Raw genomic sequence first — 27,898 nt, 5'->3', positions numbered from 1 at the left:
GTTGCTTCACCACGTGCCAGAGAGCTTTCCTTGGCAATTTCTCCTTACTTGCTTTAGCAGCTATCCAACCTGTTTAAGCTTAGGCACATATGCACATTCTTTAAATGCCTGACATAATAGAATATGAATTACTGAAAAGGTAGAACAAGAATTCTGGTTGTAAAAATTAACACCTTTTTTTGTTCTGCAATATGGTAATCAGAGTAGATTTTTGTTCATTTCCTTGCTTTTTGAAACAAGAGCTATGGATAAAAGAAATATGTTTATTTAAGAACAAGAGATATGAAGTCATAAGAAAAGTTACTAGAAAAACAATTGTACAAGGCATATGATTGAATCTATCATTAAAGGTTTTCCTTGGCTGTTTAGCATGTCAGCCAATTTGTGAAATTAAGAGATTATGCTATACAGTCATTCCAACAAAGTTATTAGAAAGGGATATTCCCCATTTATCCTGCTGTTAAACACTGCAACATGGGGAGCAATAACAATAACATACACGAAATTTTTTCTTGGTTTTAATCTTAAAATATTCTTTTTTGCTTATCTTCCGTCTCTTGCTCGTTGCTCTCAACAACCCTAGGACTGGACACCGCACGGTATGAGCTTGCAATACTTACACCTTTCCATTCCTTTGTAACCTGATTAATTTCTCTATTATTTATTTATCTATTCCTTTTACTATATTCTCAAAGTAAGACTTTTATGGCACCCTTCTTCCAACGTGGCACTGTAGCACTACAATCATATCAATGGGACAGGGTACTTTCAAGATTCACATTGCTTAATTTTGCTCAGAATCTACAAATGTTGTGTTGAGGTAGTCAGCACCAAGAGTGTACAACTTCCACCTCAAAGATCATTAGATTTCAGGAAACCTCATTAAGCCACTCTTATTTATATATTTATAAATATAAGTACATGCAGCCTAATCTCAGAAACTTGCATCAGTACAGTTAATACATGGACGTAGCTTTTTGTAGGCTCAAGATCTTTGAAGCCCAAAACATTTAATGTGCTAAATGTGTATCCTGAAAGGATGAGTATGAAGATTATAAACATATATAAACAAATTATAAACATAACAAATCATCAGCTTTATTAAAGTCAAGCTCCTAAAAACCTCAGGGAAAAATCATAAACATATGCATACTCATATGTGCATACACAGCACGATACTGGGCTACAAAATTTTGAGATCCACTTCTGGGTCCTTCCTGCATAAACAGAAATAGCAATTTACGTAAACTCAGAGTTTCTTCCTAAGTGACATTAACCATGTGCACTGTTTTTGTATTAAGTAGAGAATAACTCCTGTCTTTGCTTTAAACATCTAATTTTCTGGGATGACTTGTCTTCTACAGGTTTGTGTTTCTTTTATTTGACTGCAAAGATCAACCTAGGTTGGACTCTGATGTGGCAAGCAGAATAAGATTACATCTGCCCATACTGTCAAAAAAGACTGCTGTCCAAGAAAACCATTGTCCAGACAGTCCTGTCAAAACGTAGTGCCAAATGCACAACTGCCACCAGTGAGAATGTCAATTTCACATCTATGCAAGAAATGGCATCATAATGCGTACCACTCCCCGAAAACCCTGCCCTAACAAATATTATTTTGGTTAGAATGTCTATCATGGAAGGGTCTGATTCACTGTCCATGTAAATCTACTTAGCATGTTTAAGAGCACACTTACTTTATAGTCCTTAACTTTGCCGTCATGCACTAGCCACTCTGCAAATAGGTCATTTTTCAATACTTTTTTAGCATCCCAAATGAATGTGTAACTAAAACCCACTTAAATCTGCACTGAACAGAAAATGAGTAAAATGTCTTCCTCTGTACTTTTATGCTTTTACAGTCAATCCAATGCTTTAAAGATGTTTATAAGACAGTTTAAAACCAAAATGAGAACAAAATAACCCTCTTTGTGATAACCCCCTTTTTGAACAGAGTCCTTTTCTTCAGGCTTGTTAAGCTGCTTCCAAATCCTCAGCTAACCACTACACCTGCTTGTTTTGCTTTCATTAGTATTTGGCGAATTTCACCCCTTTCCACACATGTAATACCTGTATGAGAATCTTTGACTGCTAGAATTGAATTTAATTACAGTGTCTCGCCAAAGGTGACGGCTTTAGCTTTCGCTACCTGTTTCCACGAACTTCCCCGTCCCACTGACAGCACACTTGCCACTCATGAAGCAGAACCAAATGAACACAAACTATCAGGGAAACTGCATCAGGGAAGAGGCTACTTCCAGCTGTAACAGCCACCTGATGCAGACCAGCACGTATCTTTACAGTTGCTAGCACAAGCAGAAAGGAAAGCATGAGTAGGCTGGAAGAAGGAATCAGAAACAAATGGCCTGCGTGAAGGAAACAACTCTTCCAACAGCAGCCAACCCAACGCAGGTGATTCCCACTGCAGCCTTTCCCTCTGTGTGCATGTGTAGACCCACCTATTCTGTGCCAATGTGCAATTCATTAATCTCATTTCTTTGCCTGTCAACTACCTTCTCCCTCAGCAATCTTTCAACTCAGTTTCATCACTCCTCAGACGAAATTCTGTCTGCTCTAATAGAAGAGAATTTTGTCATCTGCTCTCTACCACGCTTATCCTTTTGCCATACTTTCTCCCATGCCTCTGCACTACTTCTTGGAAACACGGAGATCTCAAAGAGCAAGAGTTGACCAAGATCCTTGGAGCAACAAGAACATGAAGCTTGTTCTTCTTCATCTTGTTTGTTCTTGCTCCATCTTCAGAGGATGAAGCAATGTAACTGGAAGAGAGGAGACTGAGATGAGGTCTTAAGCAGAAGTTCTTCCTTGTGAGGGCGGTGAGGCCCTGGCAGTGTTCAAGCCCAGGCTGGAAGGAGCTTGGAGCAACCCGGTCTAGTGGAAGATGTTTCTGCCCATGGCATGGGATTGGAACTGTATGAGTTTTAAGTTTCCTTCCAATCCAAATCATTCTGTGATTCTATAATAATAATAATTGACTGTTTTACTCACATAACCCTGTCTTAACTCCTAGTTCTGCTTTTTGTATCTGTTCAAGAAAGGTCTAGCCACCTGCAAAGCCTCTTGGCCTTCTCAGACAGAAAAGCACTCAAGTAAAGCTACCCTAGATACACACCTGGTACCAATATCATGCTGATAATGCTGCAGCCTGAGACAAAGGTGTTGTGTTTCCCTTCCAGAGCAACATCTGTTCTGCTCCCTGCTCTTCTTGCTACAGAAATGCACTGGTAGTTGCATTTATAGTTGCTATGGTTGCTATTCAGTGGTATGCACTGCTGGTTTCCCCGTAGTAGACTTCTCAACTCTGTTAAGTTAGGAGCTGCCTCTGCTAATTGAGCGTGAACTAAGCCTACTTCCTTGGGTGACTCTGTGGACTTTTCCATGGCAGTAATAAAAGCAACCTCTGAAACTACACTGTGAAATTGCATGTCCCAGCTCCAAAGTACTGGAGCAGAAAGGTTTCTCAGTAGCACAGCTTTGAGAATCAAAAGGGGGAGCAACACACCTTTTTTTCTTAACCTCTTTCTAAGAAACAGTGAAAGAGTTTGAGCTCAGTTCAGCCTGAGGCAGATGCCTGGCTGGAAAACTTCTGTCTCAAAGTTCAAGTGAGAGGTGATAAGCAGCCAAAAGAAAATGTGTGTGATGTAAAGCAACAGCTAGCTTAGGGGACAGTACAGAGTCAGAGAATGGTTTGGGTTGGAAAGGACTTCGAGATCATCTAGTTCCAAGTCCCGCAAAACAGGCAAGGACACCTTCCATTAGACCAGGTTGCTTCAAGCCCCATCAACCTGGCCTTGAACACCGCCAGGGATGGAGCATTCACAACTCCCTGGGCAACCCATTCTAGTGCTTCACCGCTCTCATAGTAAAGAATTTCTTCCTTATATCTAACCTAAATCTCCCCTGTTTAAGCTTGAACCCATTGCACCTTGTCTTACCACTACAGTCCCTGATGAAGAGTCCCTCTCCAGCATCACGGTAGGCCCTTGTATCTGTAGTCTGGGGTGAATTTTGCATACTGAGGGCAAAAATCACTCTCTAAAACTATGCAGACTATGGAAAAATGCACATGTATGAGTTTCTCAGTTTCCAGCACTGCAGGCTAGTCTCAACCTCCTAGCACCCTTTTTGTCTAATCCTGAAGTGAGTGATTTTGCCAAAATTAGTTATTTTTATGATATATGGACAAACATTCACGAAAGGATAGGCTGAAGATACTAATTAATTTTCACTTCCTTTAATCTTTGATCCAAGCAAGAGTTCTGCTTTTAAATATGACAGCCTACTGCGACAGCCTTCAGTGCCAAACAGCATATACATGTATTTTTATTGCATAATCCTAATTTCCACCAGAATAGTTCAATATAACCTTTATATAATGTTCTTATATTGTCTATACTTTGCTTGGAATATATGGGAAAGCAATTAACAAGTTAGCTTCAGGAACTGAAAAACAGAATATACATTTCAAGAAGAAAATGAAAAGGAATTGTTACAGATGCATAAACCAAGTTAAGCAAGACAGTCAATCACTGTTATAAACCCTGGGGGAATGGCAAATCCTTTCCCTTAGAATAATATAGAAAGACACTTTTCCTCTTAGAAATATATGAAACAGAATAGCTTTGTGTACCACAGCAAAATTATTGTGCCCCAAAAGATAGCTGAGAGCATCCTATCACAAAACTGCACCACTTTGGATGCTGCTGTACAGCAGGCAACAAATTGAAGACTTTGAGACTGGACTCAATGCAGCTTTCAGGTTCTGAGCTTGACAGAGTAAGCAGATTAAATATCTCATGAATGCTTTGGAAAGTTTAATTTCAATAAACTAGGTAGATTTTTTTTTTTCCTTTCTGATACTCATCAAAGCAGTTACAATTTCACTTTTTTCAATCTGTAGAAGGCCAATAGGGCATTATTTTCAGGAAGAGATACACTTTGAGAAATCCAATTTCATATCTACAATCAGTTAAGTATTCTTAAGGCAAACATAATACAGTTAGTATATAAGGATAATTCCTATGTAAATATTAATCTCATTAAGACAATGCAGCTGCCTGTACATGTACAGACTGTGCCACAAGGTTGTTGTATGGATTACTTTTCACTAATGTCTTTGAAGAAGAAATTCCTGTATATTGAGTCTCTTCAACAACTAAATTTCATTAAAACAATATTAAATTCAAACTGTAAAAAAGCTTTTATTTTCCTGAAAGTCTGTATTTTATACAGATGGAATATGAAGACACAAATGCCAGTTACCTAAAATACTAGCCTTAAAAAAACCCCACCAGTGACAAAGGGAAGAAATGGCTTCAGTTAACGATGATATCAAAGGGCAGGTATTTATTATTTCTGTCAAACTCACAGTGTAAAGGCAATGAACAAAGTGACACATTATGCTGTACTCTGTCTCATCATGTCTCAGAAGAATTATTCTCTGATATCTTTAAAAATTATTCCAGACTTCTTGAGGAAAGCAGATGGAGTACATAAAATCATGGGGAAACATTTCTGAAGATCCTAAGATTCAAAAAGCAGGACATCCAACAAGAAGTTGATAGATCAAACTTTAAACCAATTTGCAACAAAGCAACTTCCTCCTAGTTCCATAATCGGCTTCAGAAGACTCACACCACATGTGTAGATGGGGTAAGAAACATGGAAACAAGTCTTCAAGACAGTTGTCCAGAGATTTTCCTAGCTTGCTTTAACAGGTTGCTTGAGCTTCTGGTAAAACCACTTGACTGATCGGAAACTCAAAATAAATGGATAGGCAGAAATGGCTCAAAAGTGAGTGTTTAGATGTCTATGACAGCATAAAATCATATGTATTTAACTGGAATGGAAAAAGAGATCTAGATCAATGCTTATGCAGAAGTAGCTTCCTTATTGAAACTTTAAGGACCACTTGAAAAACTCCTTGGTTTAACTCCAGATAAAAAGCATGCAAAAAATAAGCATGCCTTGTCCTGTATGAAATATGATTAATGAGTTATAATTACAATTCATTCCACTAAAGCGTTCTGAAAATGAAGGAACCCCCATGTAATATCATTTCTATAGAGAAATACTCAAAGTGCATTTACTATTTCACGATAATTCATCCTCAACCTAGTGGTTATAATGGTAAGAGCAAAATTTTAGTAACTTTACTTCTGAGGTTACTCACAGAAGGCACTGGTAGGGAAGCTAGACTTTATCTCAAAGAGCAGAGCATGGGAAATAGTATTGTTTTACCAGTTGAATAGAAAAAGAAATTCTAGTTTTGATCCTGATCACAGGTCAATTAGAAGTTTATAATGTTCATAAAAAATTCAAACTGCGTTTATGACCTTCATGAAATTAATGTATCAGCTGCAGTTTATTCTACCTATTATTTTACCTATTGGCTAGGGATGTTAAAGATAACAGGAAGGGATTCTATAGGTACACTGCAAATAAAAGACAGATGAGGGACAATATAGGCCCTCTCTGGAAGATATCAGAAGAACTGGCTACACAGGATTTGGAGAAGGCTGAGGTTCTGAATGACTTCTTTGCCTCGGTCTTCACTGGCAAAGGCTCTGAGCAAACCACCCAAGTCTTGGAAGGCAGACACAGGGACTGTGAAAATGAAGACCTTGGGTCCACTGTAGGAGAGGATCTGGTCTGAGACCACCTTAAGAACCTGAACGCACACAAGTCAATGGGACCTGATGAAATCCATATGCGGGTTCTGAAGGAGCTGGCAAATGAAGTTGCTAAGCCACTGTCCATCGTATTTGAAAAATCATGGCAGTCAGGTGAAGTTCCCGATGACTGGAAAAAGGGAAATATAAGCCCCATTTTCAAGAAGGGGAAAATGGATGACCCGGGGAATTACAGACCAGTCAGTGTCACCTCTGTGCCTGGCAAAAGCTTGGAGCAGATTCTCCTGGAAGGCATGCTAAGGCACATGAAAATCAAGAAGGCGCTTGGTGACAGCCAGCATGGCTTCACTAAGAGGAAATCCTGCCTGACCAATTTGGTGGCCTTCTATGATGGGGCTATGGAACTGATGGACAGGGGTAGAGCAGTTGACGTCACCTACCTGGACTTGTGCAAAGCATCTGACACTGTCCTGCATGACATCCTTGTCTCTAAATTGAAGAGACATCAATTTGATAGGTGGACCACTCGGTGGATAAAGAACTGGCTGGATGGTTGTACACAAAGAGTTATGGTCAATGGCTCAATGTCCGGCTGGAGACCAGTAACGAGTGGTGTCCCTCAGGGATCGATGTTGGGACCGGTCTTGTTTAACATCTTTGTCGCTGACATGGACAGTGAGATTGAGTGCGCCCTCAGCAAGTTTGCTGATGACACCAAGCTGTGTGGTTCAGTTGATACGCTGGAGGGAAGGAATGCCATCCAGAGGGACCTTGACACGCTTATGAGGTGGGCTGATATGACATTCAACAAAGCAAAGTGCAAGGTCCTACACCTGGGTCGGAGCAATCCCAGGCACAGCTACAGGTTGGGCAGAGAAGAGATTCAGAGCAGCCCTGCAGAGAAGGACTTGGGGGTGTTGGGTGATGAGAAAATGAACATGAGCCAGCTTCAATGCATGCTTGCAGCCCAGAAAGCAAACCATATCCTGGGCTGCATCAAAACGAGCGTGACCAGCAGGTCGAACGAGGTGATCCTGCCCTTCTACTCTGCTCCTGTGAGACCTCACCTGGAGTATTGTGTGCAGTTCTGGTGTCCTCAACATAAAAAGGACATGGAACTGGAGGAACAAGTCCAGAGAAGGGCCACAAGGATGATCAGGGGCTGGAGCACCTCCCGTATGAAGACAGGCTGAGAAAGTTGGGGCTGTTCAGCCTGGAGAAGAGAAAGGTGTGTGGAGACCTCATAGCAGCCTTCCAGTATCTGAATGGGGCTATAGGGATGCTGGAGAGGGACTCTTTGTTAGGGACTATAGTGACAGGACAAGGGGTAATGGGTTAAAACTTAAATGGAGGAAGTTTAGATTGAATATAAGGAAGAAATTCTTTACTGTGAGGGTGGTGAGGCACTGGAATGGGTTTCCCAGGGAAGTTGTGAATGCTCCATCCCTGGCAGTGCTCAAGGCCAGGTCGGACAGAGCCTTGGGTGACACGTTTTAGTGTGAGGTGTCCCTGCCCATGGCAAGGGGGTTGGAACTAGATGATCTTAAGGTCCTTTCCAACCCTAAGTATTATTCTATGATTCTACCTTATATTGTTTAATACCTATTATTTGGAAAATTACTACATTGCCCTCCAATTAATCTTCTCATTCCCACTCCACAACTGTTACACTAAATGCAGTTTCTTATCTCAAAGTGTTTAGAAGACAATCATGATGTATTTCTAATGATTTTGTATGCTAAGAGTTGTCTTTTGGGCCTCGCAGCTGAAAGCGTGTGCACACCTCCTCCCCAACACTACCAGATAAGCACTAGAATAAGGAGGTTATTTATCCTCCACTAAGATAAATGTCACAAACTGGAGGAAGTCTGCTGCTTTTTTTGGAAAAGAGCAAAATCTGCTAGCTGACAGAACTTGCTTTCTGCCTATGCAAGGCACATCCCACTGAAATTACTGTGAAAGGCTCTATTTAACTGCATGGGGCTTTGGATGCAGTTTCTATCTATTTCCCAGCACCTCTGCATCTCTCAAATGGTGTGACTGTCTTTCCACTCTGAGGAAGAAGTATCTGTTTTAAGCAGAACCCACAGCTTTGTGAATATCAGTACAAGCTGAGAGAACAGTTGCATTGAAACAATCCCATAAGAATGCACTAACCTGCAACTCTCAAAACAACATCTGGTCACATCTTACGGCAAAATCAATAGGAAGTATAAATTATAAAGCATCTGAAAAGACGGTATCACTGTTAAATTTTAAAATATAAATTAATGTTGGGTAAAGAACAACTGCACTTTATTAAAAGATTTTCCTCTGGAAGGGCTAGAGCATTAGTATCTTTATAACAAAGACTATAAAAATAACTTCATTTTTACATGCATGCCCTTCATCACTAAATCCAAAACTTTTTTTTTGCACTCTTAATGCAACAATCTGGTTTTGATTTCGACTCCCCCAGGAGCAAGGTACGGCACTTTACTGTTAGTATTTATATTGTGCTTCTGGGCTGCACTTTCACTGCAGCTAATTTAAGCTCCAATCTAACAAATGTGCTTAAACACATGCTCATGAAGACAATAGATGTACTGAAGAAAACAGATGTATTATGCTCAGACTATTAAAATACTAACTAGGTACTTCACTGCTTTGCTGAGGAAGACATAAAATAAGCTATGTGCAGAGAATTACTGTTTCATTTTATGGAATTTCTAAGAAATGGTGTCTGTACTTCCATGCAGATCATTTTGATCACAGTCACATTTCATGCAACTGTAGAGCTAGGTTATGCGCTATTAATACCCCGCAGAAGATCCAAAGTTTGCTGCTTAAGGCAGAGGCTAGAATTGTTTTCCCAAAGGTGGAAAGTTCCATTTTAATAGGAAAAAAAAAAGAAAAAAAAAAAGAAAAAAAAAAAAAGTTATGTGCCTGAAGATGTTTAGTCAAATTAATTCCTGCAAAAAGCTTTAATCAAAACTGTTCCCAAGAAAATAATTGTTTCAAAAGTAATTCCCAAAGAATCTAATCACGTGAAGTATCAACGTCCCAAAAACAGATTAAATAACAGAAAGTATTACAGTTACATTAATTCACTTGCTTTTGTGGGTATTTAGTCATGTTTCCTTGTACCATAATTTCTGAGCATTTGAGACTTATCCTCACAAATATTTACAAATACTTGTTTGGTCTCGTATTCTAAATCCACCATGTACCATTTATGCCAAAGGCATTTGTTCATCTGTACAAATCAAAGAACAAAAATATTCTGGTGCTGTATGTTTTTGTACTTCTAGCTGCTGCTTTGTCTGTGTGGCAATATCTATCTATCTGCATTGCTGTATCAGTTGAACTCCCAAATGTATATTCCTAATGCAAACAGCATCCTTTCATGGAATACCTAAGATGAAAATATCACCAGTTGTTCCATTAAGAGCTTCCACACAGAAAGTTACACTGCATAAATAATTGTGGCACAATTTCAGATACCAATGTAAAGAATATGAGAATGATTCGTGTCAAGAACTTAGAAATCGTTGTTACCAATGCATCTGTGACCGGTGTACCATGTGTGGAATGTATAAAAACGACCTTGATTATAATAAATGTTGCTGTCAATGTAATGATGGGAAAGAAGAAGAAACATGGGAATAAGCTAGTCCCCTCTTTAATCATTTAGACTGTTAAAACAATAAGGAACGCTTTTAGCTTTGTTTAGCTGCTTGAATGCTTTAAGGGGGGTAGGTAACCAAGGAGACACATCCTGTTAAATATACGGGTCTAAGATTGTGGTTAAGCTTGTGATAAACATCTTTCTGTTAATGCATTACCGAGAAGTTTCACTATGTTTCTTTACCTGGAGAGAAGACCCCAGCAACGGGACAGAAACAAATGAAAAGAAGCCACATCGAGTTTCGGGCAAAGACGACAACAGGATTGGCTGAAACTCAGAACCAGGAACTGAAACCCTGGACCGAGAAGTATAAGAGACTGTACTCCAAAAACCCCGGTGTGCATCGTTGGCAGAGCGGAGACTCCCCGCACACCCAGCGCTGCTTGCTTATTGCCTCTTGATATTAATCAATTGTAATAAAATGATTAAATCAGATCATGGCCAAGGCTAAATTTTTATAACATCAACAAACCCTGAAACACTAAAATCCATGTCAGAAAAAGTAATGAAATGAGGTGCAGCTCATTCAAACAACCACAAATAAGTAAATTACTTGAGTTTGAAATATATCTGTTCATGTATTGGGGGAAAGTATTTTAAAAAATACTGCTGTTAAAATATGTCATTGATAGTAGGTGAATTCAAGGAAAGGGTGAACATTTAGGAATATTCTGTGATGAAGCAAAGCTCAAAAGACATTCATCATAAACTACTGGTTGAACTTTGCTGAACACAAGAATTATGCTGAGAAGTAAAGTAGTGACACTAGGGCAGAGTCAAACAAAGCAGTCAGAAGTGACTAAACCCAATACATTTAAATGAATAGAAGAGCAAACAAACAATGTCATCTGGCACTCCAAAAGGCAAGGGCTTCTGAGGAACTGAATATAGAAGCTGTAGGCTTTTGTAAAACTGCTGAAATTTCAGCTGGTAACAGAAATCTGTAGGGAAGCCCATGTGGTTAGCTTATAAATTCCACTTCCCTTCTTTTATAAATTTTCAGCTGATGTATCTGGTTAGCTTGGTCAGCTCACAGTTACCAGCTTTCACAAAAATGGCAATGACGTTCAAAATGCAAAGAGGAAGGCCACATCTTCATGAGATACTTCACTGGTTGCAACAGGAATGATGGTTTTACAATACACAACCACAGCAAGATTGTCTTGAACATTATGGCAATGTATTCATATATGCCTCTAATCTCTACATAATCTGTATACTTAGACCAATTCCATAAAAGGAAAAAGGGGTGCCTTTTTACTTTCCTATGTAAAAAAAAATTCCTTTCGCAACTGACATTTCTGTTGAACAGCTGCAATAGGCTTCTTTTAAGCTATTTTCCATGAAAATTTAAAGACTGACAGATCTCTCAAGAAACGGATAGTTGAAGGCTAATGATTAATAATTAAATATATATTCCTCAAAAGGTGTGTTAGTATTCTACAGTTCTTTCCCAAACTCTTCCTTTCACGGTTTCACAGTGTTTTTTCTCATCTCAGTCATGCTTTCTGCCTATTCTACTACAGTCTTCGTGTTAAAAGCTCCCTTTTGCTTCTTTCTCTGTTCAGTGACAGTCTTAGCCATTCTCTCTCCCTTACATTTGGCTTTGTTCTCCATCCTTTAATTTATTATTCTCCACTGTACCCTAAAAATTTATATTGCTTGCAAGCTGTAGGTTGGTGCTGTAAACAGTGTTCAGTCCTTCCTTGCTATCTTCCTTTCTTTGTTCACTTTCCCTGCTTTTTCTTCTCTGGTCCTCTGGAGGCCTTTACTTCTTTTAACAAGCCACTATAAAGTTACTCCCTATTTATCTACTGTTTTAGCTCACTGAGTTTATACAACTCAATGCCATTTCAAATATGTTAAGCCGTTTAGTGCCATTCTTCTTTAGTACGTTGTCTTCTTTTTCTTAAATACTCCTAAGATAATGGATTGCCAATTAATTAGAAATAGTTAATCTTTGCAATAGAATAAACACTACATGTTTATGTCTCCTGGGAAGCTCCTAAACTAATTTTTATGACTGTGTTGCTAACCATTCTCACTACTTGGCAGTCTTGTCAATGGAAATAAAAGGTCACTGAGCAGATATCCATGCCATAATTTCCAGAATATTTTCTTTGAGGAGGATGCTTCTGCACCTGCTGCCCTTCTTTTCCTTCACTGCTGTTCTGAGGCTGCACAGCCTTTATGGACACTAGTTCTGTGGGTCATGCAGATGGTTGAGCTTCACTAGCATAAAGACAGGTAAAGAACTAGCACAAACACATTCTGAGCTTCTTTTTGGTTCTGTCCTAGTTTGTTGTGTGAACCCTGGTGTGCCAGCTTAATGAAGCAAGAAGCAAAAAGGATGGAAAATGTGGCAAAGAAGATTTTTTAACTACTAGTGGATACTACTATAATTCCTACTGACTCCAAATTGAAGGAAGAAAAGACAATAGGAAGAGAAGCAGACAGAAGAGAAAAGAACCCATCACTGATATGGATATTTAGTGTGTGTTATACACAAAATAAACCTGGTTAAAATGAGCTTTAAAAAGGGTAGTTCTCAAGAAACAGTTACCATGATGCATATGCAATCATAAAGTATTTATACCTGTTGAAGTTGGTTCCTCTTCAATGGAGGCTGTGCAAAAAGGTGGTGGGGATAGGGTGAAGGTAGGGACAGGAAAAGGGAAGGGAAGATAAAGGAGAGAGAGAAAAATACAGATGAAGAAATGTATACAGTCATTGTTATTTACATTCTCTTAATACACAAGCAATAAGACATCATGAAAAACTTCATTATCATTTGATGAACTTGAGTAAGAGATGCTTCACCTTAGCGGAGAACGAAGACAAAATGAGTTAGGATTTTCACTTACATTTCATTACACTTGCATTTGTAATGTTACACTCTTAACCTCCCCCTCTAATTTAACTAGTAGGATAGGGCCAATAAGACAATAACAATGGTCAACAGAGGAGTTTCAGACAACTTCCCTGCAGTCAAGTTCATAGCCAGAATTGTTGCAGTACTAAACAGGAGCTGCTCTAAAGGTAAAGCCTCCTAAAAAATCAAATGCTGGACCCAGCTATTTGGTTAACTAATGAAAGCTGCTGATTAGCAATTAACGAGAGTCACAGTGCATATTTTTTCTTTTTTCCCCTCTCTCCATCCTCCACCCCTTCTGTTCCCTTCAGTTTCTTCACAACTTGGTGCTGGCAGTAATGAATGAATGATCCTGAAATTAAGTAGTAAAGGAGAAAATGCAGTTTGGGGGTTTGGTTTTGGGTAGGATTAGGGTGGGGGCAGTTGCCCACTGGACTTTCTATTCCAGATATTTATTGTCTGAGGAAAGCAATAAAAATCTTTATCTTTATCCTATAACCTTTCTCTTTTGGTGACAGATAACCATTAAATCACCTTTAGCTAACATCAGAAAGCACCTCTCACTGTACACTATTATTTGTACATTCAAAAGAAAGAAACAGATGTATGCACAGTAAAACTGTATTTTAAAGGTACATTAGTGATTTAGTTCTTTTTCTCCTTCCAGTCAGTATGTTTTATATACACATGCATCATAAAAATGGTCTTCTCACAGTCTTGCGAAGTTTTCAATGACAGAAAACGTAGCTATGAAGTGTTTCTCACCTGGATACTGTGAAAGCACTTAGAAGTCTTAGAGGACTCTCCACAAATGTGATGTAGAGACCCTCTTAAAATATTAAACACATGTATCCATACTTTTACTTTTTCTCTTTTCAGGAGTCTTTTCCACCAGCTGAAATTGAAGCTGCTGTTTGATTTCTTGTAGAATCAGTTCCATACAAACAACAGTCCTAACATGGTAACTTCACGTTTGCCATGGCTATTAAGCAGCGATGGCTTCAGAGTCTGTGCTTGGCATGGATACAGATTTCAAATATTTTCTCAAAGATCAGTGCTTGGTGAGTTGACTTCTTTGCCTTAACTATCACTCCATGTATTACGCTGGGAGAAATTAGGGACGCAAAAGGATGGTCTTTCCTCTTTTTAGTGAAAGTTTGTCAGACACAAACTGCATTTAAGACCATGTACAGACATTGATTAATTCAGTACAATATTCTATATGCAACTGTATGTGACAGTTAACATAGACACATCAGTTATTCCTAATTGCAGAGTAGAATGGTGTTGTTTTGGGGGCTGTCAGATCCAATCAATAGAAAATAATGAATTACTATTTGAAGTATCAGTCAAGCATCTTGTCTCTAACTAAAGTTTCCTGAGGCAAATGGGTAATTTTTATTTATATAACTTTGTGTTCAGATAAACACTTAAGAAGGCTACATTATTAAATGAATTATCTAAAATGGCCTAAACAAGGTACTTAACAGGCTAAATCTTCTCTTTTGTAACTCTTCATTTAGTGTCTAGATGTGTATTATGAACCTAGATTGATCAATTTTGAGGTGAATATACACAGAGATCACATCAAGCTTTTAGTTTACAATAACATGTTCTTTTACTGTACAATTACCAGATTTAAGTAAAATGTGTTTGAAACAGTACAGAATTTCAAGGCAATGAAGGAAAGAAGGGAAAATCCCATCCTATTGTTTTTAAATTTGACTAATCAGATCCATCATTAGTTCAATAACATGACAGCTAATTCCACAAAAAAGAAACTATTTAAATCTTAAGAACAGTATCAGAAGTAAATCAGAGGCATGCTGTAGTTTCTCAAAGTACCAGTAACAGAGAACTACGCCAACAGAACAGAACATGAAAGTTAGTTAGAAGTCATTAAATTTTACAAATGCCCCAAATCTCTATTAACTGCCAAGCTCAAATGCTGCTTGCTGCTTGAGCAACAGATAATTAAAGTACTACTGACTGTACATTGAGATTGGTTTATCAAAATTGTCCAAATATACAAAGAATATTCATTCAAGGAATGGGGTTGTTTTTTTTTCTGACTGCAATTTGAATAATAATCTTAATTATTGGAGTGAATACTAGCATCAGCAATTTACAACTGGGTCGTGTCATCACTCTGGTGATGATTGTCCAGTGGGACCACTCTGCACTTAGGGACACATCTAAATAAAAGAGGACAGCTGAAGCTCCACTGAAACAAATCATTCAAGTTGCAAGACAGCTATGTCAATAAGGTTAGTTTTATGTTTATCTAATTAATTTTGACTATTCAATTGTTGATTTAGGCTCTTTCAGGAATAGACTGCGTTAATTTTTTGTCTGAGTTAGTGAGTAATGCTTTTGTGAAATGCAAAAGACCTAGTTCTACTTGTCAATAATCTATTTCTTAACCCTGGGCAGAAATTGAAGATTCATATTAAAAATATATTTGAAAATGAAATTATAAATTTGTTTGTACTTTATGCATTTTTTTTTTAATGAAGTTAACTTAATCTCTTGCTATATGTGCCAGGTCTGCTTTCATCCACCGTAGCTTGATAAACCATGTTTAAAAATAAAGCCTTCCCTAAGCAACTGAATACACAAAGTATAAACTACTTTTGCTTTATCATAGTGGCTCAAATGCAGTGTCAGCACTCTGCTTTCCACTTATTAAGCAAATGCACACTAAAAATTTCTTACACGATTTTTCTCCATCAGCAGTGATTTAAACTTGAAGTTATTTAAAAAGCTATTTATACAGTGACTCATCTCCATATCAATTATCTGTAATTCACTATTTATTTCAGAGGGGTCAAGAGGGTACAAACTGAAACTGCCTTTCTCAACTGAGCTAGCACAAGCTGGTGACTCACTACACTGAGTGGTGGTTTAGCATCATCCTGACTTTCTCATTCTGATTCCAGAGTGGTGAGACTTGCACAGAGGAGCCAGGTATTTGACAAAAAAGCCTCCCAAACAGTCATGAACATCCCTGAATCATGATGTGATTAACAGTACTGCATGACCTTAAACTGTAATCTACTCTGCAGCTTTAAACCATTTTCAAAATGTTTTTCTACCCCTTTTAATGCATAATTGACAAAATATAAGACATATGGCAGCCCAAACATTAGTTTTTATCTTCTTAGAGTATATCTGATGTTCACTTGAGAAAACTTAATCATGTTTTCCCTGGGGTGAATAATGCTGTGTGACATTACTGGTGAAAAAAAAAACAAGACATGGGTAGTTTTGGGAACCCTATTCCAGGATACATATTGTCCAACATATATCGGCTTAAGAGAAAGAATGTAAGGCAATGCTTGGATAGCATATGAATACCTATGCCAGACCTCTGATCATTTCTGTTACAATGGTAGAAGCCTTAAAAGGTCTGGGAAAAATCTGACCTTTGAAGCATAGGTAACTTGAGGGAGGCAGATTCAGTGGAACATTAGGTTTGTGTTTATATTAAAGCATGTGTTACTTTCATATTAATGTGAAAGACATTTTCCTTAATATTCAAATAAAATGTAAGACTCTTTTATATGGAATAAACTTGAATATATGGCGTTATCTCTAATGAAAAAGAATGTAAGAGCTCTACAAAATCATCCGAATGAACCACTTGCAAACAGTAGGATACAAGAGCAGATAACATTTTTCTGAATGTAAGGTCAAAAATAAATTATATTCTGCTCAGCATGAAATCTCAGAGGACCTGCATGCTACAAAGACTGACTTCCCAAAAAATCAGCATCAGTCATTAAGAATGTGATTTTAATGCTATAGAACTTTAATTGAAAATACATCTTTAGAACGTCTGTCTTCTCACCTGCTACCCATTCTACAGAATTCAGTTCATTTCTCAATAAACTGGCTCTATCTCTGGTTCTCAGCATGGCCCTTTACGCAGTATTGCCATGTCTGATGAGGTAACCCACCACTAAGCGGCGGGCTGAATCAAGCCTTTTTTCCACCAAAGCCCCCCTTGCATTCAGCTTTGCCCTATCCCATTGTGTCAGGTTAAATGTGCTAAAAGACACCTCCAAGCCACAGCTCAGATGATTAACAGTTTGTCACCAACTTCTAACAATTAACCAACTCAACCGGCTGCAACAACTGGTATAAACTATTATTGTCCCTAGCTATAAAGAGGAGGAACAAACCCTAAAAAAAACAGGTTGTTTTCATGAATCTGCTGAATCTGGAAAACGCACTTTTTATGCCAGTTGGTCAAAGATACATCTATCAGGGTGAGTTAGAGATTTTTATCTTGCAGTTCTACAGTTAGGTCAGGTTGTTCTGATAGTGTGTTTAATTTTAACTGTAGTACTGGGATACCAGCACATCCCTCACCATTTACAGGCCCCTGAGAATAGCAGAGCCTCCTTCTAGCCTCAGGTAAAGTTGTGTTTGCAGCCAGTACAGGAAAAATAAATTAAAAAAACATGAAAAACAAAAAAAGAAGAAAGACACCAGGCAACTCACTAGTGCATGTCAGAGATAACTCACTATGAACTGATAAAAAACCCTGCTTGGATGACAGATATTAAATAGAAACCAAAGCCATTAATTAAGAAACCCTAGAAATAGCCTGCGCCACTCCTTATAGGTTTATATCCACTTAAACACGTAAAGACTATGAAAAACTTACTTTTTCTTCCTTTCATTATTTTATTTTAAGAAAAAAAAAAATCTAATCAAAAATTGGTATCAGAGCAAAATTTCAGGTATTATCAAAGTCCAGAATGCTAGTGTCTTAAAATGACAGTGTTAGAAATGCCAATAAATGTAGCTAATTAATTTAATTCATTCTCACTAGTCTTCCTTTTTTTTTCTCCCTAAGTATCAGAACTGGTGCTGAATGACAACATGTTTAAATATGAAATAAAAGATTTATTTAGGTAAAATTACACATTTTGCAAAAGACAAGATTAGATAATTACTTTTGTGGTTAGTGCCTTCACATTTACAACTCTCTAGAACAAGGCAGTCAGTGGAGTGCCCATCGAGCCTAGCATTTGGCAGGATGTTCTTCTTAAGAAAAAACAGTGTAAAAAGATTTAGTTTTAAAACAATTATTCAGTTTTTAGTCTGCTGCTGTTCTTGCCAAGGTTTCAAGTGCTTCCAAAGGCAGAGAGTACTTTAAGCTGTAAGTCTGAAACCAGGAGTAGTCTGTCATGACTTGAAACATCACAGAGTTTTACTTGCACACACACACATGCTGCCATATGCAGTTTTGAAAATATGTGTATGTTCCAAAAGAGCAGAGAATGTAATCAGAAAATATCCTAGAGCTTTTTTGTACCAAACCAAGTGCCCTCAAACAGCTAAGTGACTAATATCGTAGTACTGGTTTTGAAGCTGGACAGGAGGCTGGATTAGGTCTCCCACTGCAGATGTGTAGCCAGTACTCAATCCAGGACAAATCAAAGGTACCTGGGTGCAATGCCAGGTATACCATTTCTTTGTATTATGGGCTGAAAATGTGTTTCATCTCAACTTGCAGATGTTGGAGGCTGACTGAGTGGGCAGTTTGACCTGCTTTTGAAGAACAGTTTGCTCAAAGCTGGGAAAATCCTGGCACTTGCTCTCTGTGCAAGGGTGGAGATAGGAAGGCTTTCTCTAAGGTACAAAAATTCAGGCTGAAACAAAGTGGGACTGAGATAAGGCTGAACAGGTTCTGAGCTTCACCAGCTTTTCTGCCAGAAATAAGAAGCTAAAATTACTACCATGCTTCTTAGCAATATCCAATATCCAACATCCAACAGAATGAGGAAAGATTCAAAAGACAACAAAACCTGCTGAAAACAGAACAGAAAACAATAATTAAGACAAATAAACCGCAGCTCTAAATAGTCCAGTAACAGCAGATACTAACTTCAGTTAATTAATTTTCTGCAATGCCATTGTGCATTTTCTTACCCCAGACTAACCTGTGGGGTCTCACCTAGTCTGCTGCCACCAAATTACACCCAGACTGACCTGCTTGCCTTTCTGAAATACGTAGTAGGAAGTTCAATGAACACAGAGGAAAACCTAACAACTTTCAAACCCTAAAATTTCAAATATAAACATGTATCCTGCAGGTTTCCCAAATACCCAAATTTGTGGGTTTTGGTAAATATTCTACTATGCCAGTTGCAAAGGTTGTTCTGCTAACCCTTCCGGGGAATGAAGCTCTATAAACCAATAAACAGGCAACTTTTTTATCATCAGATGAAAAGTCTTTAGATTGCATGAAGACAAAATGAAAAGTATTCAATAGTCACTGTTTCTTAAAAAATACTCTGCAACATTTAAAAAAAAAAATGCATAGGGCAAGGGGCATTCACTTCTCAGTTCAAACACCTTGTTTGATCCCTGCAGAAGAATTTCTTTTTCTTTTTTTTTTTTTTTAATCCAAGTTTACAGTACTCTTTTCAGCATGACTGAGGGCCAGCACACTGCTTTACTAAGAGAATTTTCATGCAACACAACCTTCATCATGGAAAATTTGAGCTACAAATTGTACAATATGCCAAGAGGAGAATTCAAAGGACCAGATGGCAGCTAAGATGAAGGCTGCGGCATTAAGAGGAGTCCCATGCAGGGAGACACATTGCTTTAGTGTGGTATGCATTTTTAACAATTTTTTAGTAACTTCAGAACAGGAAATACCCCACTATAAAGCTACATGGCATGAATACAAGTATAATAAAAAAAAAAAGACATGAGTCTTGGTGCAAGAAAGGCAAAGCATGTATTTCTAAATTAATAAAAAGGTATTTTCATTGTCCAGGTAAATTCTGCAGACTGGAATACAGGCTTAAGCAATGGCTGACTTACCAGTATTCACTTTTAACTTCTTTGACTAGGTAGAAGTAAAAGAAGATCCTATTACCTTTGTAACTAATATTGGCTTTACATTTAACTTCAGTATAACTGGAAAAAATATCTAAATATATCTGAATCCATTATTGTTCAACATTGAAAAATGTATGCTGAAAAATACGTATGACATAAACTGTGAAAAAACGTCAATAATCTCCAGCTTCAGTCAAACACTGCTCTGGAAAAAATGAATTTATCTAATGGTATCTGCAGGGGCCATATTGAACCTGGATCATTTCAAACTGAACACATCTGTTCTGCCCTAAAATACAAGTGACAAGGAAGCTTTACTTTAAACCTGGCACAGTGTGAGCAAATTACTGTGACCTAGACTGAGCACACAAAGTTCTCTGCTGACAACTGTATTTCAAAGAACAGAAATGCCAAAAGAGAAACATGCTTAAATGTAGGTGTAAAACAAGACGATTTTCTGTCTGACACTAACACGTCACTTTGCTACATGCAGCAAAACAAGGCACACAGAGAACTCTGTAGTATGAGGTAAAACAACACACCTGGTGAGAAATTTCTTTATTCTCAGAAATTCTATAGTTTTCCCTTAATTTTTCATTGATACACTGTTCTTAATTTTTCAGAAAATTAAAACTTAAGTAGTCAAGGCTTTTTCTCATGAGCGAGTGAAGATAATGTACATTGATTTTTCTTTTATCTTCATCAATAAAGCCACTAGAAGTCATAAGTTTATCAGCCTCTCGAAATTCACCCCGTAAGAAGCATCTTCACAGCAGCCATCAGTCAGCATTCTGGTGCTCCTCCACACTTCCCAGTTTTCATTAGTGCAGGAGTTAGGCCTATTGATTTTGAGCTGTGAAGGGTTTTTGAAGATTTTTTTTTTACATACCAAGTACATGAATTTTCTGAAACCCACCTCAGCCCTACTTTCCCATATGCTCCTAAGGGCAGATTTACTCACTTTCTGTGCGCTCTCCATCTGACTCAAGAGTTCTGCATTTTCTTACAGAGGATGCTTAGCACCCTCTCCAGCGGCTGCATTTCAAAAGCAATCCCAACCAGCACCTCCTGCTGTGAGAAGTAAGAGCTGCTGGGCTCTGGCGAACTGTGTTGAAAATCTGTCCTTCATTCCTTTTGATATCCCCTCTTTTGTGCTGGAAACAGATGGCAAAACCTCTCCTTGCATTATCCCCCTCCACTTCATGTTTGATGGACTCTAAAGCACTTCTACACACTTGCATCTCCATCACACACCAGGGGCCATCACAAGAATGAGTATTATTATACACATAATCTGTTCTCCTCGGCACTTGAGATGTTGCAAATGCTTTCTACTTGGTTCAGGTCAGAATAACGTAAGTCAATACTTTGATCCTTGCTTTCGGATTCAGTAATGCCTTGTGTTCTTCATAAAAAAAGGGATACGAAAATGCAGAGTGCACAGACTGTTGTATGGTGCTTTGAACTAGTGAGTACAAGATCTGTAATCTTAACTCTTATCTGCTGATGTGGCACTTATGTTTGGGCTGTCAAAGCGCTTACCGTTCTGGATTACAGACACTGGACAACATTAAGTTTTTTATATTTGCCTTACAGGACCAGAGATGTTGTGGAGTTTCCCTCCCTGGAGCGACCTAAAAGCCATCTTGACATGGTCCTGGGCAACCAGCTCTAGGTAGCCTTGCTTGACAAGGTGGGGCTGCAGCACAGGACTTCCAGAAGTCCCTTTACATCTCAACCCTGCTGTGATTCCGTGAATCACAATTCATTTAAAGAACTATTAACAGAAGGGCTTTGAAATGGTAGAGAAAGAAATGTATTTCTACAGTTACTCAATTTTTTCCTCTAAGTATTTCCCACCTTGCAATCTCTTTAAATAGTTATCCAACATGCATTTTATGACATGTTGACTGTCATATTACCATTACTAAAATACATTACAATTAAAGGACTAATTACAATGACAGTGATGGAAAAAATCCCTACAGCTTCCATAGTCTTCATCTCTACAGTTCAGGGTAAATACATTCAAATGCCCTAAATGTATACTTCTGGGGATCTAGGAAAATGACTGGCAGACACATACGTAAATCAGAGGAGCTACTGAGAAAACCTTGAGCAGAATGTGATTGATTTTCATTACAGTTAAGTGCACAAAGGAAAAAGAAATTACTAGCTTGTATTCTCCATCATTAGCTGCTTTCTTCAGGATAGAACTTGGAGAACAATCTTTTGTTGTGTGCTGGTTTTGTCGTTTGTTGTTTTGTTTTTTTTTCATATTCCCGCCTAATGAAAACCTGTTAGCATATATAAAGCAGAAGTGAACAACTTTATATTTGGGTCATCCTAAAACTTTCACACTTCTACTGCAATATCTCATCTTAATTTCAACCCTTTTAAAAGACAAAAATAAAAACCAAACAATGTTAAAACATGCAGAATATTTTTTAAAATTTTCAAAATGAGATACAAATAAACACTGTTACACAAAAGTTAACTAAATTCATTAATATATTTTCATTATTATTTTCCCAAGTATTTAGGTCAAACCTTTTTCCATTAGTTTTTAGGTCAAATATACAGGTGTTAGTTTTTAAAGAAAATATGCCTTCTGAAATTAACTCACATTCATGAATAATTTACATGGCCCCCATGGCATTTTCCAGTTAATATTCATATAAAAACAAAAAGATCACATTTTAAAGATGGTCAATCTGAATGCCTATAATGCTAACAGATGCAGCTTTGATACACTGGGAATTGCTCAACTTCATACAGCATCATTAATGTCGATGCAAAATATTATCTAATACCAGTACCTAATTAACAAATAACCAAGTAAACTTGAAATAACTTCAATTGAAAAAACTTGAAATAACATGAAAGACCAAAATCAATTCCACAATATTTTGTCAAACAAAACTCATTTTTTTCCCCTCCAACTCCCTTTTTTCACTAGGAATTTTATGACTTCACTGATCAGAAAACAAACCTCTTAAGGAAATTTCTTAGTATATTAAATCTGAAATTAAACCATGTATTTTAAAGTCTATGTTAATTACTACATACTGCATTCTATGAGAAGTTTCTACATCAAAGATTATTATGACTAAAGACAAGATATATTCAAGAAATAGATAAAAAAATAGTGGTCATGAAATATTCATATGGTGAGCAAATTATTTAGCTTCATAAATATTCTGTGTTTTAACCTAGTGAATTTTAGCCGTGACTCTGCATTAAAAGGATAAAATGACACACTATATATGTAAAAAAATACACACATATGTATATACATACATACATGCCTTCCTACTGCAGGCTGATAGATCAAAACACCCAGCTGCTATCTCTAGTACAGTCAACATTTGAATTTCCTTCACTTATGTATCGTATTATCGATTCTTTGCACCATGAAAAGATCTTTACATGAGATCCATTTTACAAATGTGGAATAAAGCAATCAAATACACATCTGCATTACCTTCCACTGGCTGTGCCTCTTATTACTGTACTATCTTGTATTTTGAGAAGTTTTTAAATGGGTCCACACACCAATAATGGACAATTCAGACCTGTACACTGCAGATAGAAATTTCACTGAAATCACTGGAGTTCAGTCCAGCCAGAACAAAATCTAAGTTTACACCTTCAGGATAATTAATTCCTCTGTAATTAGGTCAAGCTTTCCCAGTAGAAAGTGATCATGTAAATTTTGCTACCATTTTGCCATGACAAATGTACACCTCAGTGAGTGAGGAGCTTCCTGAGGTTCTGTTTTCCAAAATACATTATAGTGCAAAAATCTTCAACCTTAACTCCATGTGGCCTCACAAGCCCGGGGAACGCCAGTAGTTGCCCATGTGTGTGGTTGTGGTTGATCAAGGTGGTCAATGGGGTAACAGGAGAGAGACTTTATTTTTCATACTGGCACAAGATTCTGTGCTCTTCAAGATAATTTAAGGAGCCTTCTTTTCCTTCAGGTAGTCTAATACCTGATTTATCAGGCAACTTAAAAAGTGACAATCACTTTGGTGGATAGAGCAACTTGGTAAAAACTAAGGAATTGCAGACTTTGTTTGTTTCCTAATAACATTAAAGAGGAAACATGCTAATGGTAAATCCATGTTATCTGTAACAACTGAACAGTAAACTGAACACTGTTTTCCATACAGTTTTTTCTGCACTGCAATAGGGATATTGGGGTTTTTCCCCTTAAAGTCCAAACTCCTTTTCAAAAACACTGCTGACAGAAATCTTGCAGATGAATTACTTTTTTTTGCTTGATATAAACTTGTTTCATTTTTTTCTATGTGTTGTGTACATCTTCAAACATGATAATCCATGAATATCCCAAACCATTTGGATTACCATTGCGGCTTGGGGCTTTGTTTCCAACCTATGATACTAGTGGCACTGTTTAGTTTGTTCATGTATCAAGTTTTTCCCAGCTCTCCAAAACATGATGATGAACAAGTTTCTCATGAGCCTTTCAAAAGAATACCCCATACATGTCCTGTGGTCTGCATCACCTCTTTCAAGTATGAGACTGTTATCTACTGCTCTTCAATAAAATTACCTTTATAGGTTGCCACCAACTCGTATAATTACCATAGGTTGCTTTTTCCATTATCTATTCAGTAAGAATGCTATTGCCATAATGCCAGTTGTACTTGGTGGTATGCTAACCAAGGATACATCTGGACTCACAGAGTCCATGTTCAGGGCACACTTCCCAAAAATGGTTTGAAGATGGCCAGAATAATTCAGAAGAACTTAACTGTTTCTCATCCAGTTTTGTTCAAGGCACACTATGTTAGAGAACAGGCAGTACTAGTATTTGTTTTTAAATAACTACTGTAGTTGTCCAGGATAAAAAGCAGAACCCTCATCTCATCCCTGACACCAAAATGCTGATCAGTTCTGGTGTATTTCAAAACTCTATGGGGTTTCATACTTCTCACCCTTTCACTCATCAACATTACTACTGGAATATTTTTGAGAAACACTATTTCTATATTCAGCTTCATTCTGTGCGCTCATCACACTGAATTACACAATCTTACACCTTGTTTAAATGTACACACCCTCACTCTCCTCCTCTGTCAAGTCAGGACCACTGCTGATGCTATGCCTTGTCCACCTTGCTGTACTGCAGTTGCATGTATGACAATGATTCTGCTGCATGATTGCATGCATTTCCTTGCTCCACCCTTTCTCACCATCAATCTGTATTTACCCACAGATCAAATAATTATTTTGCTGTGTGTCAGTCCATTTTCTATAATCTCACCCAATATTTTTTAATATTAGGAGTAAATATTACAGTAAATGAAACTCCTGGATATAAGGAAATAAAAAAAAAATTAAAAAAAATCTTAGTTTGATTCTTCTTATAACATTGCTTATAACACTGCTTAAACAGATTAGGATTAAAGTATCCAGTCCTTGTGTCTACATTTCAGCAAAGAGTCAAAAATACCAAAGAAATGTTACCAGAACAAGAAACACTGGAAATAATCAGAAATAAGACTTAGAAAATTCAGTTACTCGGGTGATGGAAACACGGGGAGCACCTGACTACTATTTACATACTGAGAATAAATCTGATGCTAAAGATTTAACTATGTATTGTACCACAATGTCAGTCAAGTAAACAGTGAGGAAAAAAATTTACCTGAAATATGCATAATCAAAACAATGGCATTTTCCAGCTACTGCTGGCGAAGAGACTGCCAACTACATCAGCCGGGTTTCTGTCACCTCATCAAATTCCATAATCTAAACTCCACTCTTCTTTCTGTGCCTATTACATTTGAAAGCTTCCTGAAAAATGCAAAGCTTTAGCCTGACTCTTTGGACTTCATGCAGCAATATTTGGGTGTGATGACACACCCTGATATATAGGAGGTCACACTGCATTTCTTAATGGTCTGTTCTGGTCCAAACATTGAAAAATCCTCAGAACCAAAAAAAACCCCAAAATTAAAAGTACTGTGAATGCTCTTCAGTTCTTTGGAAAATGCTCAAATCAGCTGCTAAATGCACTCTTTTATAAGTGCAGTTACACAAATCGTGTATCGTGATTTTCTTGTAAGCTTAGCACATTTTCCTACATTCCTTGAAGCACAGCACCTGTATTCTCAGCTTCTCTGACTCTAATCTGACCCTGACAAAGGGTCTGAGGACCCTTCTCCAAGTTCTCCAATACCATCTGAACTGCCAAATAGTGTAAATGTGTAGCCCTACAGATGATATAGTTCTACAGATTACACATGCTATTTAGGAATCAGCAAAACTCAGTTTTCCTGAAGTCTCACTTGAACTGTGGAATAAGTTTCTTTCCCTTCTCTTGTGCTTCTCAGCTGCTTTGCTAGACTGCTATGACTACTTGATTTAATCAAGCTCCCTTCATTGTTCTCACCAGGTAGGCTGTTGTCATTATGTGTCACTCTTGTTTTCTACTAATGACACTTTCTTTGCTGCTCTAATTCTCACCAGACAGGCCACTTTGAGTTCCATGCTCTAGGTAATGACATGAAAAAAATGATGTGTTTATAAACCTAAATTGCCTCCTTCCTACGCAAATACAGTAGTGAAGACTATAAAATAAAGGTACAAAGAAACTAAACTTTTAAAGTCATGCCTTCAAGTCCTATCTCCTTTCCCACTAAACCAGCAGATTCCAGGAGTACCTGTTCCACCAAGCTAAAAGATTTCAGCATAGAAAAGGTAGCTTTCTCCTTAGGAGGACCAAAGGCATTTGGTAACATCATGTTTCACAGGACGATCAGCCCTATAGAGCTGAAGAAGACAAGAAAACTTTGCAAAGGAAGGCAAATGGTAGGCAACAAATAGGGCTGTGATTTAGGGATGACAAATCAAAGAAGAACAGCTACAAAGAAGAACAGCTACAATGGACCATTTTTGAATGCACATGGCTCCTGAGAAACACGGATACAATAATGTTTATTACAAAGTATGAAATTAGATTCAGTGGCAAAATGAATTCTAAAAAGAAAATTACCATTTAATTAAATTCTGATTAAGCAGATTATTGCAGTTTTAATATTTTTCTAAACACTGGTCAGATATTTCTCTAAAAGTATTACCATCAGTTTGATTTCAGCAAAGCCAGACAAGAACTGTGTAATTCAATTCTTTCTGTATTTAACTGTAAGATCCATGAAAGAAATGCTTAACACATCCCAATTCTAAATGGTATCAGGACTCATAACCTGCTTGTTTAATATTCGTATTCCTTATTTATGAAACTTTATTCCATGGTCTTTGGAAATTCATATATTCAGCTGCAATGCTTGAAACATAATTAATCTACTTCATTTTGGATTGCTCAGGTCTCTTCTTCTACCCTGACAGAGTAAGTGATGAACATACTGATATTTTGGAAGTATACACAACTTGCATTTAGATTGATATATAATTGCTTTGTTTATTCTGCACTGATCAGGGTCTGTTGTTTCAATATAACCGAGACTGATCCCAATGACACCGCTAGTGAGGAAAAAGTTTGTTGCTGACTTAGGCTAATGTATTGCTCAGCTGAGCTTATGACTTCTGCAGATGTTTCTTATTTCATGCCAGCAAAAGCAGAAGCTGAAATTAAACATTTTCTTTTTATGACATTACAGTTCCCCTTATAAATTATAGCCTATTCAGTAATATTTTTGAATAAATCAAATGACACTGACAATGCAGTTTTCCTATCTGCAAAAATTAATCATAGAAGACCAAACTCCAGCCTCATTAGACTGTTCATAATGAATAATGTAACTCACGATTAAAAAGTTGACCTGACTAAGAGAGAGATGAAAGTAATAA

General features: G+C 37.5%; 1 protein-coding gene across 2 annotated transcripts in view; it reads right to left on the bottom strand.

Moving 5' to 3' along the window:
• The window catches only part of EDIL3 (EGF like repeats and discoidin domains 3), a 274,356-nt gene that overhangs the window by 165,689 nt on the left and 80,769 nt on the right, over positions 1 to 27,898 (bottom strand). The window contains exon 3 of one of the 2 annotated variants that reach the window (XM_062619997.1): positions 12,917 to 12,946. The exons of the other annotated variant lie outside the window; for it this stretch is intronic. Coding sequence (XP_062475981.1) covers positions 12,917 to 12,946 — 30 coding nt within the window. The remainder of the gene's footprint in view (positions 1 to 12,916; positions 12,947 to 27,898) is intronic. 2 annotated transcript variants of the gene reach the window in all.

The sequence above is a fragment of the Pezoporus occidentalis genome, unplaced genomic scaffold (assembly GCF_034315485.1).
Source record: "Pezoporus occidentalis ecotype Australia unplaced genomic scaffold, CSIRO_AGI_Poc_V1 ctg218, whole genome shotgun sequence".
Lineage (NCBI taxonomy): Eukaryota > Metazoa > Chordata > Aves > Psittaciformes > Psittacidae > Pezoporus > Pezoporus occidentalis.
The sequence above is the reverse complement of the archived record's forward strand: the minus strand, read 5'-3'. Positions and strand labels throughout refer to the sequence as shown.